This window comes from Primulina huaijiensis, chromosome 8 (genome assembly GCF_012295235.1).
Source record: "Primulina huaijiensis isolate GDHJ02 chromosome 8, ASM1229523v2, whole genome shotgun sequence".
Taxonomy (NCBI): Eukaryota; Viridiplantae; Streptophyta; class Magnoliopsida; order Lamiales; family Gesneriaceae; genus Primulina; species Primulina huaijiensis.
This window is the reverse complement of record NC_133313.1, coordinates 15712827-15733737: the sequence shown is the minus strand read 5'-3', so window position 1 is coordinate 15733737 and position 20911 is coordinate 15712827. Positions and strand designations below refer to the sequence as shown.

Sequence of the window (20911 nt, the reverse complement as noted above, 5' to 3'; positions counted from 1 at the left end):
TATGAATCAGATCGATCATCTCATGAATATAAATTTGTGAGACTGTTTCACAAGAAACTTGCACATAATAAGGTTACTTTTACGGTTTATTTTAAGGGTAATATTATTTGCACTCCATAATTTGTTAATAAAATTTCAACTTATTATTTCATCTAATTTATTGTTGTGTAGATTCATAAAATTTTAGTCTCAATAATTTCATATATATGTAAAAAAAAAAAAAGTTAACTAAAATTTTTTGTACCTTTACCTTGAGATAAATTTTTTGTTATTTTATATATAAAAAAATATGCAAACATTTTAAAATATTAAATTATTAATTATTTTTTTAAATAATTTTTTTAGTTGTGGATGTTTTTTGTATTTAAAAATTTTCTAAGATAAATCAAGATTTTTTAATTTAAGAAAAATAAATTGATACCCCCGGGGAGGCCCGGGTCGTAGGTATTGGATGATTGCAGATCATGAGTTAAGTCCTGAATAACTGAGAAGACTATATTAGTTTTTGCATTCTTCAGTTCAGTTATGGTGACAACTGAACTGACGGATGCTCTAACTAATCAAAACAATTTGAAAACAACAATTAATCAGTTAAATACTCAAGATATGTTTATGGATGCTCAAAGACTTCAACTGCTCCTACATCACCCCTTCTACCACCACAGGTAGGATCCACTAGAAGACTTTGATTTATACAACACTTTTGTACAAACCCACTCAGATAGGACTTACACTACTGCCTAAACTGAACTCTTAGATATGACTGAAGGCAGCACCTTCCAGCCAACACTTCTTTAACGTCTATGTGTCAAAGACTACACACACAAGTTTAACGTCTTTGTGCAAGATGGTATTTGGGTGGTTGAGAGTGTTTGTGTGTTAGAACTGAACAAGAATGTTCTCACACACTGAGGGATATAAGCTTTTATACTAAGCTGATAATACGTTGAAGTGTCCCTCTAGGCTGATTGCTTCTGAAAGCTGATTTGCAATATGCGTGCCCTTTCTTTTCTCTCTTATTTTGTTGTTGTTATTCTCCCATTGTTGAGTCTTCACTGATCTCCTCTTTATATAGGCGAGAAAAACTTATCGTACAGTGAGACTCATTTATTGTATCCGTTGCATCTTGAATTCGTTTCTTGGACTTTGTGTCTCGACTTTTCAACTGCCATTCTGAAACGTTTTGTCTTTAATGCTCTGATGCAACGTCCATTATTGTCCTTTGACTAGACAAAGGCTTTGTACCTTTACGCACAGCTGGAATCCACTAAAAGAGTTTGTTTCATCTACAACTGAAAGATTCTGACTGATACTTCGGACTGGTCAGCTGAACTGATCTTCAGTTGGGCTGGTGAAATCAGTTGACTCGTCAGTTGAACTGATTTCCTTTCGTTCAGTTGGATTGATCAGCTAGGTTTCTTCATCAGTTGAACACTCCTTCGGCTGGCCAGGCTTCTGAGGTTCTTCTGCTGAACCACCTATCAACTGGACAATCAGATTGACTGCTCAATTGATGTAACAGTTAGACTGATTCAGTTTGTGCGATCAGTTATATCTTCAGTTTGCGATGTAAACAGCTCGTGACGGATCCTAGCTTCTGCACGCTAAAGTAGATTATTAGTAACACAAATTAACAAGTTTTGTTAACATCAAAATCAAGATTGCGAACTTGAAAATTTCCAACACACACTAAATGTACTATCCATGCTATCATTTATCACATCATATGAGTTTAATTCCAAAGCATTCAATTCATTTCAATGACAAAATCTCATCAATTTGACAATTTTTGAGAACTCAAAATCAATAACAGTTGAACTTGATTGATGCAATATTATTACCGTCCTCAATTATATGGTACTTAGGCAAAAAGGATAAATCAAAGTCATATCTCCTAAATATCACATGTTCGACATTTTCTCCAAACCCTCGAAAATGACAACATAAGGAACTAAGGTAATGTAGAAGATCATACCTCATAGTCGTTGTGGTGTCAACTACTCTTACCTCACGATGATTGCTCTCAACATCATATGGATCATCTCGTTGCATTTTTATACCATCAACATTTGATCGCCTCCTCATCACGAATTCATCATAATCCTGCAAAGGAGAAATAATAATGCTCGGGATTGAACCGGCTATATCATCACAATGAGAATAAACTATTTTGTAAAAGGTTCATGAAAGGGCTTATGCAAGAATAAACAACTCTCTAACTCATTCTTTTGGGCCATCAAATTATTTGTCTTTTTACTTTCTTTGGCCTCTTTTTTTTTCTTTCCTCTCATCCTTTTCTTCTATTTTTCTTTCCATGGTCATCTCACTCTTTTGTTCACTCTTTCTTTCGACCATATCTTTTTCTTTTTCTAAGGTCATCTCACTTTTTTGAACACTCTTTCTTCCGACCTCATCTCTTTTCTTCTTTTTCAATTGGTCCTTCAACACTTGTTTTGAGGACAAGGGAAGCAATACAATCGATTCTGTGTTTAGGACAAATGAGTACCTATTCTTGAAACCATCATGTGTCACCTTCCTATCGTATTTCCAAGGTCTACCCAACAAGATATGACAAGCATGCATTGGCACAACATCGCACAATACCTCATCAACATACTTACCAATCGAAAAAGGCACCAAAACTTGCTTGTTCACTTTCACTTCCGCACAGTCATTCAACCATTGTAGCCTATATGGTTGATGATATTTTAAAGTGGGCAAATTCAATTTCTCCACCATCTCACAACTAGGTACATTGGTACAACTCCTTCCATCTATAGTAACATTGCAAACCTTTTTGTTTACAAAGCACCTAATATGGAACAAGTTCCCCCTTAGATTTGTCTCCTCCTCCTCGGCTTGGGCTCTCATGATACGCCTAGTCCCCAATGCTTAACCTACAACCGCCTCATATCCCTCAACAGGATCCTCCAACTCAGGCATCTTATCATCATCATCATCATCGTCATCTCCATCACTTTGAGATTCATAATCCCCATAAGCATTCATTATCATTACCCTCTTGTTAGGACATTGGCTAGCGATATGGCCAACTCCTTGACACCTAAAACACTTGATATCTCTAGAATGATTAATAGGATTTTCATATTTGCCTTGCACTCCTTGTTTAGGTGTCTCTTTCTTAACTTCCGCTTTGGGCTTGACCACCACCGTGCCTCCTTCATGTGTAATGTTGGACTGCCAAGACGTTGATACACTCCCCACTTGGGTGGTGTGGCCAACTCCTCTCCTCTTGATTTGTTGCTCCACCTTTATATCCATTTGCACCATCTCGTCTAGATCCAAGTAGTGCCTAAGCTCCACTTGATCTTGAATATCCCTGTTCAAACCACAAGAGAAATCGTGTCATCGTCGCCTCACTATCCTCCTCTATATTTGTCCTAGTCATGACTACTGCCAACTTCTTATATTAGTCCTCGACACTGCTCGTATCCTGCTTCAAATTCTACACCTTCTTAGACATCTCCCTGTAGTAGTGGTTGGGCACAAATCTCTTTCTCATTACTCTCTTCATCTCATCCCAAGTTTCTATAGGTCTCTCATTGCATCTTCTCTTAGTGGTCACTAATTGATCCCACCAAGTAAGTGCATAATTTACAAACTCAACAACTGTCAACCTAACTTTTTTGAGTTCGGAGTATTGGTGACAATCGAAAACAAACTCAACTCGCTTCTCCCATTCTAAATAAGCCTCTGGGTCAGACTTACCGTGGATCGACGTGATCTTCATCTTAATGCCATCCATATTCACATCCTCCTTACCACCATCGTAGTACCTACCCCGTACAGCTTCTCCTTTTCCTCTCCCAAATCCTCTATCACCATTAATCCTGTCCCAACTATCATTTTGGCTCTCATAGTTACCTTCCATATCCATCTCATCCTCATATTCTCCTCACCCACATTTTTAGATTTAGTTCTACTACCACTAGAACTTTCCTCAATCCTATCCAACCTCTCATGCAAAGGCTCCAACTCGGCCCTCATCATCCTAGAAAAACGGTCGAACAACGCCTCCATTTGAAACATAGACAGGCCTTGGTTCGCGTCATCTCCTACCTCATTCTCCAATTTTCTTTCGGACATTATACCTGCAAGAAACGTTAGTAAAAATAAAAAAATATTTCTCACCTAAATTCTCACGGTCACTCCAAAGAAATTTCACTTGTCTCTCCTCTCTCTCTTTTTTTTCTTACGACAAATACTCACCGGTCACTCCAAAGAAAATTCACTCGCACTCAAGTATTTTCACTCGAATTCGAGAGTTCCTTCAAAGGTGCTCAAAATTTGTATTTGTGTATATCAAACAATCAAATTCAACTCGTGAACAATTGTGATCGATTCACTCGGACTGCGTAGATATTAAATTTGAATTTTTTTTGACTGTGAGAGGCGCTTGAATATGACTCACAAAAGGGAATAAATAAAATACCAAAACAAAAGAGTGATCAAATTTCGAAATTTTTGTACTCTTTTTTTTTTTTGCTCTTGCACAAGATGGATTTGTTGTGTTCAAAAATCCCAAGAAAAAAATCACAAAATTTTCGAGAATCACAGCTTCAAGAAAAGATGAAGGAAACGATATGACAAAGCAGATCTGGAAACAAACGAAGGATTAACACAGATCTGAAAATTAAGAACAAGATACTTACTTGAATTCAATGAGCCAAAGCTCTGATACCAAATGATATGAATCCTCGTACGAAGAAAGGCACACACGATTAAATTAGAATCGTGCCCTCAATTCAATAGCGAACAAGGATCATTGTTGTGTCCCGATCTTTTGATTCAAGTAACGCGTGATTTTCATCCCTAAACTACATGGTTTAGTAATAAAGAATCACAAGGAAAACAACCGAAACTAGATGAACCTTCAAAGAACAAGCCTATGACAATCCATGTAAGAAACGATCGACAAACGTCACAAAGCATAAACTTTGATAAGTTTGATTTTTGGATACAAAGCAAGAAGCTTTATTTTGTTGTTTGAGAGAAAACTAAAGAAAAATCAAATTATATTCAATCAATAATGTATGTATCATGTCAAATTTTCGTGCATATATCATTACAAAATAAACAAGATATGAAAAATCTAGTTACCTAAACAATTAAAACTCTAAACTAGGAAAAAAGATTTTCCTCGCAGTTAGGTGCGCTCGGGCGGTAAGATGTTACCGCTCGAGCGCCAAGGGTTCTGGACATTTCACGCTCGGGCGGTAAGTTTTGGACACTCGGGCGCAGGGTGCTCTGGAAATCATCTCTTGGACAGTAAGTGCGGCGCTCGGACGGTAAGAATTGGCCGCCCGGGCGTAGAAGGTTCTGGCCTCAAGTGTGTGCTGTTTTTGGATTTATCCTTGAGTTTCTTCATTCTCCTTCGGCTGCTCAGTACTCCTTCCTTATATTCCTCTTCGAACTCCGTCAATGACTTGAATATGCTTGATTCTCCATCACCAATCATTATCAAGCTTGAAAGTCCGAGACAACGACGCTCCTTAAACCTTCGTCCAACTATCAGCACGCCATACATGATCAGATTCATATCACAGAATCACATGAATTTGACAATACGAAAGGAACAGTTTGGCGTGTCAAAAATGTAGGTATGGACAACCATCTTACCATAACTAGTAAGTGACACCAAAAAAAATGCCATCATTGACTTTTTTTTTCTATAAATACCAGGTTTGTTTAAACATTAAGGGATTTTTTATTGATTCACATATATATCTCCCATATCATTTACTCTCGAGATTTTCATACACCATTGGCACAGCATTTCTCTTTACTACATTGGATTTCCTCATTCACTTGCTGACTTTAGCATCGGAGTGGTCACGCCAGACATCTTTCTGGCGCCCATTCACGTGGTTATTTTTGTGTTTCCATGTCAGCACAATCTTTTCTCGAGAAAAAACCTCTGGTTTGGACACATCTCGTTGTGCTCTCATCCCTCACCATTTGCATAACCCGACCCCAGTGAAATTGCCCACGCATCTTGCACCCATTTTTACCTGGTCACATCATTGTCGTCGTCTGTGGGAAAAAGAGTTTAAGGCGTAGATATGGCTCCCACCATAAGAGCAAACCAAGAAAACTCTCGGATTCCTGGAGGCGACCCACCTCTCTCTGGTCAAGGTGGTCCTCCACTCACGGGTCATCGGCCTACTGTTACCTTGTCACCCAAAGAATTGGCTCGGATTATATCCGACGCCGTTGAGAAGGCCATGGCAAAGAATGCCATTGAGAATATGGATATGTTGCAATATTATGAGAACATGATCAAACGCAATGTGTAATTGACTACTCTGATTGATTTGTCCTTGAGATGGTTTGAAGAACTGTCCCCTCAGAGTATTTAGTCTTTCGAGGATTTTCAGAAATTATTCTTACATCATTTTAGCAACAGTAAGAAGTACAAGAGAACTACTTTCAGCCTGTTCGAGGTAAAGCAGAGCCCTGAAGAAATTTATGGATATACATCAAAAGATTCAATCGAGTCGCTTTGGATGTCCCCTCCTGCGCCCCTGAAATAAAAACCACCGCATTCACACAGGGACCACGAGAGTTAGAGTTTTTTCACTCATTAACCAAGAAACTGCCCGGGCAGAAAAGTATATTAACATGGAAGAAGCTCAGAAACAAAAGCGAGATGCTTTGAAAAGAGAGAGAGGTGATCAGGTTGTCAGATCCGAGGAGAGAGCTCATAAGAGGTGAACGCGGGGCATTTTTCCCATCATGTACCTTTGAAGATCGCCCCTCGGAACCAGAGTACAACCCATCAAACAGAAGAACGAGGTTGCCACCCTGGTCAACTCAACGTCCAGGGCCTAGCTCAAACGTTGGTTTGCGAGGCGCCTCAAGTGGAAGAAGAAACCAGGAGCCAGAACGAAAGAATGCCTCATCTTCTGTCTTAGGTGTAATAAAAATGATTTCTGGTGGTTCCACGGATGGTGATTCTAATCGGACCCGGAAGGCACGAGGCAAGAGATATTGTTTGGAAGTAGAAACAGCCTTTTTTGGTTTCGCTTGTCACGCCGTGTATCTGGGAGGAGAGATAATTTTACCATTGACTCTGGGTACCCGGGAACTACGAAAAACTATTATGACTACTTTCAAAGTTGTGGATGCCCCGTCATCGTACAACATTATCTTGGGTCGGCCAGCTATGAATGAATTGAAAGCTATAGCCTCCACCTACCATCAAAAGAACAAATTCCCAGTTGAAAATCAGGTTGGAGAAGTGAGGGGAGATCAACCATCTTCCCAAAATTTCTATGGGGAGACAGTCAGGGTGGATCAGAAGAAGGCGAGATGGGAAGATAAAGGAAAGAATAAGGCTTGGGTGTAGAAGGGGGAAGTGCATTTTGTGGCCGAAGAAAAGCAAGAAACTATGGAGATCATGCCAGGAAAGGAGATCCGCGTGGCCCGAGACCTTGACTTATCCACCCGGGTTATTCTATTGAACTGTTTAAAAGCCAACATTAATGTTTTTGCTTGGTTGCAACAGGAATTCGTCGGGATTTCACCCCTAGTGGCCGAACATAGGTTGAACATCATCCCAGGAACCCGACCTGTGAAGCAGAAAACGAGGCACTTTATTCCGGAAAAAGACAAGGTGATTGACGTGCAAGTCCAAGAACTGTTGCAAGCCGAGCACATTCAAGATGTACAATTCCCTATATGGCTCTCGAATTTGGTGTTGGTTCCCAAAACTACGGAGAAATGGAGAATGTGCGTGGATTTCAGGAATCTCAATAAAGCTTGTCCTAAGGATTGTTATCCTATTCCACGGATCGATCAGCTGCTGGATTCCACTTCTAGTTTCGTTGCTCAGTTCTATGGACGCCTATCAGGGGTACCACCAAATCCCTCTGGCCAAGACGAATCAAGACAAAGCCAGTTTTATTACGTCTGGAGGCACAGTTTGTTATGTGGTCATGTCTTTCGGACTGAAAAATGCCGGAACAACGTATCAGCGCCTAATGAATTGAGTCTTCTTGAAGCAGTTAGGCCGAAACATTGAAGTTTATGTAGATGACATCCTGGCCAAGTCTCAGGAGATTCTCTGTTTTATTCTCGACTTGAAAGAGACATTTGCTATGCCTCTACAGTAAGAGATTAATTTCAACCCGGCCAAATGCATCTTCGGGGTAAAAAATGGTAAGTTTTTGGGTTTCCTAGTTACAGATCGTGGAATTGAAGTGAACCCTGAAAAAATCAAGTCGGTACACGATATGCCCTCCCCTCGATCTATCTATGAGGTACAAAAGTTAACTGGAAGAATTGTCGCTCTTTCCCGATTCATCTTCCGGTCTGCGCACAGGAGTTATCCTTTCTTTCAGTTCTTACGGAAGGCTCGAAAATTTGGTTGGGATGAAACGTGCGAACAAGCATTCAGGGATCTCAAGAATCATCTAGCGGGGCTTCCAATTTTGTAAAACCCGAGCCTGGGGAGAAATTATTTGTTTACTTATCAACCACGGAATACGTTGTCAGTTATGTGCTTATCTGGGAGGAAGATTCCAACCAGAAGCCTGTATATTATGTCAGCCACTCTCTCAGAGGAGCTGAGCTCAGATACAGTGAAGTAGAGAAAATAGCTCTAGCCTTGGTAATGACTGTGTTGGAACATTTCATGTTCGCAATCTTGATTTTGATGTTAAAAAAACTTGTTATTTTTGTTCTAATGAATTTATCTAAGTGCGCAGATGCTGAAACTGATCAGGCTTCGAACTGATTAATTATCGAGCCATAACTGAAGCTATCAAGACGCTAACTGAAAGTGCCAACTGATTGGCCTAACTGAACCAGTCCAACTGAAGTTTCAAAGACCAGTTCAACTGATTGTTCAGTTGATATGTGATTCAGCAGAAGACCTTCAGAAGTCCGGCCAGCTGATGAAGAGCTCAACTGATGAAAAGCCCAACTGTCCAGTTCAAATGAATCAGTGAAATCAGTTCAGCTGACGAGTCAAATGATTTCACCAAACTAGCTCAAGACCAGTTTAACTGATCAGTTCGGAGCATCAGTTAAGAATCAATCAGTTTGCAGAACACGACAAGCTTACCTAATGGAATCCAACTACGTACAACTATACAAATACATTTGTAATATCTATAGTACAATAATGAACGTTGCAGAAATGTTTAAAGCCAAAATGTTCCAGAATGGCGGCCGAAAAAGTTGAGACACAAATTTCAAGGAATGCATTCAAGCTGCAACAGATACAATAATCGAATCTCACTGTACGATCAAGCTTCTCGCCTATAAATAGAAGATGAAGTTCAGTGAGAAGTAAGTGGGAAAACAAGAGATGAAAGAAAGGGCATACATATTGCATATCAGCTTACAAAGAAGCAATCAGCTCAGTTGAAGGAATACACAAAAGTTATATCAGCTTAGTTTAGAAGCTTATTTCCTCAGTGTGTGAGAACACCTTCCCATTGTAATCATTGTTCAGTTCTCACACACACATATACCACCACTCACAAATACAGAGAGTTGAGCTTATAGAATAGCTGAGTGGGTCTTTGCGCAAAGACGTAAAACAATGTGTATGTAGTCTTTGACACAAAGATGTTAAATAAGTGTTGGCTGAAAGGTGCTGCCTTTAGTCTAGGTTAGGAGTTCAGATTAGGCAGTAGTGTAAGTCATAAGTTGAGTGGGTTTGTACAAAGTATTTGTATAAATCAAAGTCTTCTAGTGAATCCTACCCGAGGTGGTAGAAGGGGTGACGTAGGAGCAGTTGAAGTCTCCGAACATCCATAAAAATATCTTGTGTATTTAACTGTTCAATTACTGTTTTTAAACTGATTTGATCATTTCGAGCAGTTGTCAGTTCAGTTTTCAGCATAACTGTACTGATATATGCAAGAACTGATCCCTCGCTTTTCAGTTACTCAGTTCACACATGCTTAAAATCTTTCAAACTTAACAGCTTTCTTAACGAAGGATTACTTCTAGTTTTTTCTGCTTGGTTCTAAACCAAACTAGATTTAATTCATCGATGTTTACAGAAGCTCATGGAGAATATTTTGTTTGAAGCACCTTCGCAGGTGTTAGAACCGATCCTTCAGACTGCTCGGAAGTTGAGGCCCTATTTTCTCTCCCATCCAATCGTTGTTCTCACCAACATCCCTCTGGGAGGATCATGACTCACCCTGAGGTCTCGGGAAGGATGGTAAAGCGGAGTTAGGGGAGTACGATATTGAATACAAGCCTCGGATTGCCATTAAAGCACAAGCCCTGTCAGATTTTGTTTCAGAAATGATTCAGATGGGCGAAGAAGAAGTATGGAGAGTGTTTGTAGATGGAGCAACAAGTTTGGCTGGATGCGGAGTCAGGGTGGTGTTGATAGTACCCTCAGGAGAAAAAATTAATTTGGCCCTGAGAATTGATTCTCGGGTCACTAACAATGAAGCAGAATACGAGGCTGTCCTTGCTATCATACGAGCTGCCCGGAGATCAGAGCCTCCCGAGCCATTCTTTACTCTGACTTGCAGTTGGTCACCCAACAAATAAAAAGAGTCTATGAAACCAAGGATGAAAAGATGCTCAGATACTTGAAACTCATTATAACCTAGGAAGCATCCCTGATTGGAGCATTGAACAGATATCTTGAAATGAGAATGGTGAAGCAGACACCCTGGCAAAGATGGCTGCCTCTTTGTCAGATGTCAGCACCCGGGAGGTATTACATTTCACCCGGCTGGTTCTCTCTACTGATGAAGATGTGCCGCCAACCCGTGAAAATTCATGGATGACATCTCTGATCGAATTCATAACTCATGACAAATTACCTGAAGACCAAGCCCAAGCTCGAAAGATCAGAAAACAAGCTCTCAGGTTCGTTCTTTTGAATAATATTTTGTACAAGAAATCATACCAAGGGCATTTGTTAAAATGTTTAGTCAAGGAAGAAGAAGAGTATGTCTTTCGAAAAATACATGAGGGATGTTGTGGGGAGCATCTCGGGGGGAACGACGTTGGCTCGAAAAGCAATGTTGGCTGGATTCTGGTGGCCCAGCATAAGCCAAGACTCTTCTCGAGTGGTTCGAGCATGTGAAGGATGTCAGCATCATTCCAACTTTCAGCACAGCCCGACCACTTCGATGAATCCCATCTGGGCATCCTGTCCTTTCGATCAATTAGGCATGGATATTATTGGTCCTTTCCCAATAGCTCGGGCTCAAAAGAAATTTCTCCTGGTGGCAGTAGATTACTTCTCCAAATGGGTGGAGGCCGAGCATCTGACTAAATTTTTTTTTTGAATTTAGCATCTGACTAAAACTAATGAGGAAGAAGTGTTGAAATTTCTATGGAAGAATATTTTCTGTCGATTCGGGATCCCCAGAAGATTAATCTCAGACAACGGAAGACAGTTTCAAGGAAAAAAGATAACATCCTGGTGTCAAGAAATGAAGATCACTCAGTCTTTCACCTCAGTTGCAAACCACCAAGCAAATGGGCAGACTGAGGTGACAAACAGAATTACCGTGCAAGTTTTAAAAACTCGACAACAAGGAAAAAGCGAAGACTGGGTAGAAGAGCTACCTAGTGTTCTCTGGATATACTGGACTACACCACGAACGACTACTCAAGAAACTTCTTTCAATCTTGTTTATGGTTCTGAGGCAGTATTACCCGTAGAGATTGGGCAATATTCTCCCCGAGTAGAATTTTACCCGGATAACAATGATCAAACCAGGGCAATGGAATTAGATTTGGTAGAAGAGAAGAGAGAACGGGCAATGATCCGGATGGAGGCTTATCGAGGCCGGGTCATGAAGTCATATAATAAACGCGTCCGGATACAAGATTTTCAGATTGGGGATTTGGTTAAGAAGAAAGTGAACCCAGCTGGGGATGTGGGAAAATTAGAAGCCCACTGGGAGGGTCCTTTCAAAATCATTCCGAAAGTTAGTTCGAGAGCTTTTTACCTAGAAGATGCTCAGGGACGCTCTTAAAAGACCTTGGAATGTTTTTCATTTAAAGAAGTATTATGCTTGATAAAATGTTGTACTTGTAATCTACGATCCAATAAAATGAAAGAATTATTCAGAAAGTTATAGCACAAGTCCAGGGGCCCGTACCCTGGCCTGGGCTCCATACCCCGGTTATTCAACAAGTCTAGGGACCCATACTTTGGCCCGGGGCTCCGTACCCCTGTTATCCAAGAAGCCCAGAGACCCATATCTTGGCCTGGGGCTCCGTATCCCGGTTATCCAGTAAGTCCAGGGACTCGTACCTTAGCTCGGGGTTCCCTACTCCGTTTATCCATTAAGTCCAAAGACTCGTACCCTAGCCCAAGACTCCGTACCCTGGTTATCCAATAAGTCCAGGGACCCGTACCTTGGCCTGGAGATCCGTACCCTAGTTATCTAATTGGCCCGGAGATCCGTACCCCGGCTATCCAATGAGTCCAGGGTCCCGTATCCTGACATGGAGCTTCGTACCCCGGTAATCCATTAATCCCAGGGATTCGTACCTTGGCCAGGAGACACGAGGTCCCAGTAACTTCTTAAAAACCCGGTTATTATCCAATATTTAGAAAATTTCTAAGATTTTTGACATTCTACGAAGAGCATTATATGAATGGGAGGGGCTCGATTATTACTCAGGACTTTAAGTATTTTTCAAATTTTCGTTTAAGTTCAAGATATTTTCAATCTGGAGTATACGAAGGAAAATACGAGAGAAAGACATGCAAAGAAAATTTCATTAAATGAAAGCCCGAAGGCCAGGAGTACAGGAGAACTGAAAAACAAAATTTTACAATCCTATTCTAAGTATATTCTGCTCGAGTCGGGCTGCCCCTCATCCTCCTCCTCTAGAGCCCCCGACACATTATTCAGCCGCCTTGGCACTCTCCTTGCCGGCTTCCGCATCTTCCTTTGGAAGAGAGTCAATGGCCTTGTTCGCAGCAAGAAGACCTTCCTCCTCAAACTGCTCCCGGCATTTAATAAATCCTATCTTGAAGAAGTCATAGGATTTGTCTTCTACTACCAGCTTGAACTCGGGAGGCTGGAGGAAGGAAGTTCACCATTTTTCCTGGGAATACAGAGAGGCCACAAGGACAGTCTCAGTAGCAATCGCCCGGGACTGTTGGTTCTCTATTTCCTTGGTCAAAGAACGATTTTCTGGCTCCAAGGCAGTGATATGCCCCTGTAATGTTTCCTCTCGGGCGAGGCCGGCATCAACGTCCTCTTTTTTTTTCCAGATCTGCCTGAGCCCCGGCCAGTTTTTGATTGGTTGTTTCCAAGGCAACGCGGAGGCCCGCGACCATTTCTTCATGGCTTTCCCGAGCCCGGGATAATTCCCCATGGAGTTGTCCCTGAAGTTCTAAGGAAGCCCAGGCTTGACCAGCTTCCTCAGTGGCCACCGCGGCCACCTCTTCGAAGGCAGATATTAGCATTTGAACACCCTGATCAGCAGAAGTCCAAAAAAAAAAGAAAGGGAAAAACTTACGAAGAGGATTCAATTGGAGCCCTAGGAAAGCTTTGGGGTCGGGAGGAAGCCCTTTAGATGAGCTCTCTCGTCAGGGAGAAGCATGCTCTTGAGAAGCCGGACTCCGGCAGGAGAAGCTCCCTCGTGGAAGATGTTGGCTTGGGGGGTGATTGACTAGGAATGTTGGAGGATGAAGGAATGCACTCGGTCACAAGGGAGCGCAACCCGGTAGTCTGACGTGTCAGTGGAGCCTCTTCCTCAGTGGCGTTCACCAAAACCATCTCGGGTGTAGCCATCGCCCTACGCTTGCGTTGCCGCAGAGGAACTTGGTCCTCTGCATCCTCGGGAGATCGAGGCGCTGTAGTATTTGAAGTAATGGCCCCTCTTCACTTGGCCCGACCATTTCAGTGACAACTCGGGTTTCCTCATCACCAACCCCCCGAGCAAGGGTTTTCTTCTCAGCAGCTACTCTGAGCAGCATTTTTCTTCTCCTGTGCTTTCTCAGCCGCGTGCGTCCGCACAAAAGCAGCCTGCATTTCCGTCTCACTTGCAAGATAAAGAGGCATAATTAAAATTTTCATAATGAAAAATTACGAGTAAATGAAATAAGAAGAGAGAAAGTTACCAGGTTGAGCGCCCGAGATAGCTACAACATCCATTACCTTGTTGATAGGGTCCTTTGCCTGGGCACTCAACCCATAAGCTAACAAGTTTTTCTCCTAGAGGAGGAGAGAGAAGGAAAATTTCTTCCCTTCCACGAGCTCTTGGCTTCGAATGTAGGGCTCCTCAAATTTTAGGACCGAGGAAGACCAGGTTGAGTAGAAAGGCTGGGAAGAAAGCTAGTTAAGCAAATCTGAGGGGAAGGAATGATGATATCAAAGAACTTGCTTTTCCATCCCTTTAAAAAAGAAGGGATATCATCAAAGAACCGGCTCTTTAGACATGCAGACAATGACAAAGCATTGTCCCCAAGTCGGCACACAAAGAAATAGTGAAGGATGAGTGGATTGATAGGAAGGTTGTGCAACTTTAAAAAAATATAAGTTGCAGCCATTATACGGAAAGAATTGGGGTTAAATTGGTTTATCGAGATCTCGAAACAAAGGGCCGCCTCGATGAAGAAAGAAGGGATGGAAAACTAATACCACTACGCACCTGGTCCTTGAAGAAAGTGAAGAAACCCTCCGAGGCTGATCGGCCCGATCTGAGGGACCAGGGAGTCGAATTTGGTAAGAAAGAGGAATAGAGCCCATGAATCTGAGATCCTCCTCCGCCCCAAGGCGTAGAATACTCTCCATAACAGAGAACCAAGGAGCACTCGGAGCCCTAGGAGAAGGCGAGCCAGGGGTCCGAGCCTTTCGCCCTTTTTCAGAACTCGGGAGGGGCCAAAAGCAGAGGGTTTGATTCTTAGTTTTTTAGGTTTGGCGAGAAGATGAGTGGAAGAACACTTTTGGGAGGGAGAAGAAGGGGAATCAGAGCGCATCGTGACAGACTCGTAACCAGACGAGCCTCGCGCATTTGCCTCAGAGGTAGAAGAGGTGGAATCGGACATTTTCTAAAAAAAAAAAAAAGAAGAAGAAGAAGAACTTACGGGTTGCCTAAGGATGCGATGAAAGTAGTGACGAAATGCTGGAGTTGAAGCACATTACACCGAAAATATGAAGAAAGGTTGTGGAGAGAATGCGAGATCGTAAAAGTGACAAATAGGGAGGGTTTGTTGTTTTAAATAAGTAAAAGGAATTTATCTGAACCGTTGATCTAAGAAGGAAAGGGGAGGTCGGGATGCATCTGAAAATTGTGCAGGGATAAGAAAGGAAAGGTTCAGAATTCGAAGCATCTCAGACTGTTCACCTTTTTGGAATTCGAAATGTTTTGGGCCGTTCAAATTCTAGGGCATACGTCATCATGACATCAGCCCTACCCAATAATATGAAACGACAAAAATTTTCACTGACCGAGAACAAGTGAGTGATCGGGACAACGAGAAAGACTCTTACCCGACTATTTAGAGATGGAGTGGTGATACCCCGGTGAGGCCTGGGTCGTGGTTACTGGATGATCCCAGGTCATGGGTTAAGTCCTGACAAGCTTCGGGTCGGTTCGATAATAGTTGGGCAAATGACTGCCCGAGACATCATCTCCCCAGGCTATTAGAATCCAGGCTTCTAGACGAGTTCCCGGGTGATGGTTCTCTACCTGAGTTACCTCGATAATAGCACCTCACTAGAGTGCAGAAGTATGAGATACCTTATCTTGGTAATCATTAGTGTCAGAATCGCATGGATTTGACAAGGCAAAAGGGACAGTTTGGCGTATCAGAAAAGCAGGGTATTGACAACCATCTTACAATAATGAATAAGTGGAACTAAAAACAAGGTCATCATTGACTTATTTTCTATAAATACCAGGTTGTTTAAACATTAAGGGATTTTCATTGATTCACATATATATCTTCCTTATCATTTATTCTCGAGATTTTCACATACCATTGGCACAACATTTCTCTTTGCTACATTGGTTTTCCTCATTCACCTGCTAACTTTAATATCGAAGTGGCTACGTCGGACATCTTTCAGACACTCATTCACGTAGTTATCTTCGTGTTTGCAAGTCAGCACCAACTTTTCTTGGGAGAAAAACCTCTGGTTTGGACACATCTCGCTGTGCTCTCATCCTTCATCATTTGCATAACCCGATCTAGTGAAATTGTTCACGCATTTTGTACACATTTTTACTTGTCACATCATAAATGTAACAGTAAATTTATCTAACAACCGAATAATTTGATGAAGTGGTGTTCTATTAATACTTTTTGCTGCTACTAAAATAACATTTATTTTGTTTTAATCATAAATCGATCAAACAAAATAGAAGGTAGATCACGAATTAGAAATTATTTACCAAGGCTCAATTTTAAAATTTCAAAATGGAACCAGTTCCACTCTCACGTAGGGGATTGGATATTGGGTACCCGTACCCGAATGTCATGTTATCAACGTAGAAATGTTTTTTTTTTTTACTTTTCATTTTTATTTACTACAAAAATTTATAAGACTTACATGTTCGGGATCGGATACCCGTACCCGAATGTCAACCTACATATTCTCGCATGTGCTTCATTTACATTTAAATAGTAATAAGTATATATGTAGGGGCAGTCGACAAATATTTGGACACAAACCAGGAACACTTTTTTTATGGTCCCAAATTCTACCTCAGCCTCTACGGTCCGATCACACATGAATCCAATGGCTTATATTAATCCACGGTGCCAACCAATTCGCCTTTGATTAATCCAACACGTTATGGCTCAGAATGCTTCCACGCTACTGCCTCCACATCCGTTCGATCAAAACGAATCCAACGGTCACTGTAGCATCATCCCGCTTCTCATCTTCTTCTGTCTGTGCTCTTATTGGAAACATTGATGTCCCGCTCTTTTCGCTCTGACACCTAAATATCTCTTGTTCTAAATTCTCTGCCTTTCTCTCTGTACGACATTTTGGTTTCTCTCTCTAAATTCGATCTTCTTCTTTTTTACTTTTTTATTTATTTATTATTATTTGGCTCAGTATTTTGCTGTGAGGCCAGGGAGATGCAGGAGCAAGCTACCAGTTCCATTGCGGGTAACTCATTGCCTTCGAGTAGCGAGAGATCTTCTAGCTCTGCTCTTAATGTTGAAGTCAAAGAAGGTTCTTGATCATGTTTTCTCTTTAGAATCCCGTTTTTACTGGTTCTAAAATCTTTATATCGGATAACCCACTTGTTAAGATTGCGTCTTTTCTTCTTTCTTGCAATTTGGGGAGGAATTTTTGTACGTTTGAGTCTATCCATTGGCTGACTGCAGATCATGAGCTGAATTGTCTTGAAAAATTGTTACTCTTGTGTGGATGTCATCTCGATTTCTAAGTTTACACTTATTTATGTATAGATGAGTAATGCGTGCAGAATCGTTAGTTTTTAGATATGTTGTTCTTCTGGTTTTAGGAGGGATTCAGACAAATCCTTATTCTGGTTCTGAGAATTCGAAAACTGTAATTATCGTAATATTTGAGAAACTGGCGCTGCAAAGAGATGATGTTTTATTTCTTGTATATTGTACGGTCTGTAAATATTTTGTGGAACTTCATGAAGGAATGGAGAGCGATGATGAAATAAGAAGAGTGCCGGAAATGGGTGGCGAGGCAGTTGGTATGATGGCTTCCGGTCATGATGGTGGTTCAGTTGGCGGACCGGTTCAGCAATCAACAAGCGGTTCAAGAAGGAGAGGAAGAAGTCCAGCTGACAAAGAGAACAAGAGGTTAAAAAGGTCAGTTTATTTAGGCCTATCCTTATCCGCTCACATCCTGCCCCTTCATCACTGATCTCCCACTAAAATATTTGAAGCCCGCTTTGAGTTTTGTGATTATTGATTGTTAGTAAGGATATGATTGCCTTTTGTGATTTTGCTTGATTCTCATAGGTTGTTGAGGAACAGAGTATCTGCTCAGCAAGCAAGGGAGAGGAAGAAGGCATACTTGATTGATTTGGAGGGAAGGGTTAAAGAGTTGGAGACTAAGAATGCTGAGCTAGAAGAAAGGCTTTCCACTTTGCAAAATGAGAACCAAATGCTTAGACAGGTTAATTTTCGTTTAGTTGCTCACCTTAATGTTCTGAAATTCTTGTAATAAATAATGTACGTGTTGCTGCTTGATTTTTGTTACAGTGTGGTTCCCCCTTGTGAGTATCTTTACTCATTCTCTGCTAGAATCATTATGGTTGTAAAATTTAGGTTGCTTGTAGTTTACATGTGCTTTTATATGATTGCTTGGAGTAATAAGGGATGTTTTCTAGATTCACTTGATTGTGCTTTTTCCTTTCGTAGTTACTCGATGTTGTGTCAAGACTTCATGAGTACTGTGTTAATCCTTGAGCTCGAGAACAGTACCCAAACCTAAATAACCAGTATTGTAGGTGGGAGGATCTCCCAGACTTATTCGACACTCTACAATTTTTTGTAAAGCCCATACTTGATCATAACATCCCTACACCTTGACGCCCATGATGGCCCACTATAGACTCTGCATCAAATGTATAATGTGAAAATGAGCCTTATTAACACTAATGCGATGATGGCTCTTTTTCTTTTTGTCCCTTTCATCATGTCCAATGAGAACACCTTTACTAGTTCAAAATAACCGAAAGGAGAGTGTATGTCCAATAAATGAACGATATAGTTTTAAGAGTTTCTCTAACTGTATAGTCACACCGCAATTTTTTGTAGAAATCAGGATCATTGCATGCTTACATGTTATTTTGTCCACATAAGCGTGACTAATATAACATGAGAATCATAGCTGGCATCGAAGAAATGTAAGCTGTGATGCTAAGATTTGTATCTACTTTGTGGTGGACTTTATGATATACTTTTTGTCTTTCTACATTTTTCAACCGATAGCTAGGATGGTACTTGGTAACCTCTCTTGCTTCGTTTATGTAGATGATAAAGTTATTTTATCCAGGGAGATTATTACCTTAGGTTGTCTTTGGATTGATGCATTTGAGACGATGATTTCAAATTCATTGATTTCAAATTTCATGACTTGCTTGGATATACAAAATTCAAGTTATGAAATTTCCATTAGTAATTGTGATATAATTCAAATACATTCAAGATGGGTGTAGTTTGAAATCAGTTACTCAAATCCTTCCACAAATCAAATATCTCTTTCCAATCAAATCAAATACTTCAATCCAATCGCAACCTTTGATAACTTTTATGTTACTCTCTTCAAACATCCATGCTTTGAATTCTTGTAAGATGATCACATGATACTATTAGTGGCATTCTACTCCTATTATTTTTAAATTTGAGAGTTCTGCTATACTAAGCAATTTCACGTTTTCTTAATTTCCGAGTATAACACCTCAAAAGTGTTGGCCTCCATCAACAATCATGGGTGAACTTTGAGGAAGAGGATGTATTTCTTGAAGGTTTTTTTTACTCGTTTAAAGCATTTCCTGATTACTACAATGAACTCACTTGTATTTCGAGGGTTTACTTGACTTGATAGAATTTTGTGATCAAGGATGGATGTTTGAAGAAAAGATATTTGTTTGCTCAAAAAATTTGTAGAGGCCATTCATTCCTGAAGCAAGGTACTGGGTTTTATTTGTCATGAAATGATGGTTTTGTGGTAGGATTAACATGGCACCTTTGCTCTCGAACTTGACCATTAGAACTTGATTTGAATCCAACGATTGGCTGGCTCAATCTCATATGGGAGTCTGATCTTATGAAAACACTTTGTATTGTTGATCGATGTCTATAATATGTTGTATTGATGTCTACATGTGACGACATGTCAACGGGTATAAATATATACGTTAGCTTTCGATCTTAAACTTTTTTGACTGCAGATACTTAAGAATACAACCGCAGCAGGCTCGCAGGAGGGCAGAAAGTAGAATGTTCTTCGGAGCTTCAAGAAAAGAGATCGCAGACCACTAAATTGGTTGATGATTTTAGAGTAGTGTCAAGATGCAAGAGAGATGAATCATGACGATGGATATGAATATGGTAGAGTAAATGATTTAGGCATGTGGTTTATTTTGCTTGTTTTTGTTGACTTGTAATGCTATGATCCAAATTTTCTCTAATATTTATTATATATTTCTTATGTGATTTATCATGAAATCTCTGAAAAATGTTTTTTTTTCCTCAGCGTTGTGGATGAATTAATAACAAAATAGGAGAAATAATAACTCAATTTCCACATTAAACGCAAAAATAAATATATGGATGATAATATAGCTTGTATGCGCATAGAAATTGATCGATGTTATTTCAAAAAAAGAACTTGATAGATCATAAAAAGCTTCCACATAGCCTGTAATTGCACCTATTTTACCAACTGTTATATTTATACAAAATGAATAGTTTCCAATAATGTCATGCCAAATCACTTGATTTACTAATTTAGTTTTCATCTCGATTTTTCCATTTTTAGAAATATATTTCGTGTGAGTCCTTTAATCTTGTAATTATAGGGATGTCAACGGAACGGATTGCTCATCATCCTCACCCATGAATTGTATCCCTGCCTTCATCCCAGTTTCTTTCGGGTTCGGAGAATCTCGTGGGGATCAAATCCTCATCATCGTCCTTAACCTCGCTTCAAAAATAGTAATGGGGCGGGGATAGAAGCGGGTTCCGAGAATCCCACTAACCCAAACTTATTATTATTATTATTATTGTTATCGAGGAGGTTCGAGGATGAGGATATATACTCATATCTAGCCTGAATTATTTTGAGGATTCAAAAAAATCCCCAAACCCAAAATTAGTCTTCAAACCTGTCTCGTTTCAGGTTTTTCCCACTGGACTCGAACGCATGAGAAAAATTGTCGTCCTTTGTTGGGTTACGGAATGCTAAAAATATTTATTTTGATGATAACAAAATTT

At 40.4% G+C, this 20911-nt stretch overlaps 2 protein-coding genes across 2 annotated transcripts; both read left to right on the top strand.

Moving 5' to 3' along the window:
- Nucleotides 1–11438: 11438 nt before the first annotated feature.
- LOC140982110 (uncharacterized) lies at nucleotides 11439–11987 on the top strand. The gene has a single exon (XM_073448527.1). The coding sequence runs from the start codon at nucleotides 11439–11441 to the stop codon at nucleotides 11985–11987; it is 549 nt and encodes a 182-aa protein (XP_073304628.1).
- Nucleotides 11988–16883: 4896 nt separating this feature from the next.
- On the top strand, nucleotides 16884–20135 carry LOC140982201 (transcription factor HY5). Its single transcript, XM_073448624.1, has 4 exons — nucleotides 16884–17159; nucleotides 17602–17776; nucleotides 17930–18086; nucleotides 19867–20135. Exons 1-4 carry the CDS (start codon nucleotides 17063–17065, stop codon nucleotides 19912–19914), a joined length of 477 nt encoding a protein of 158 aa, XP_073304725.1. The 5' UTR covers nucleotides 16884–17062; the 3' UTR covers nucleotides 19915–20135.
- The last annotated feature ends 776 nt before the right edge of the window (nucleotides 20136–20911 follow it).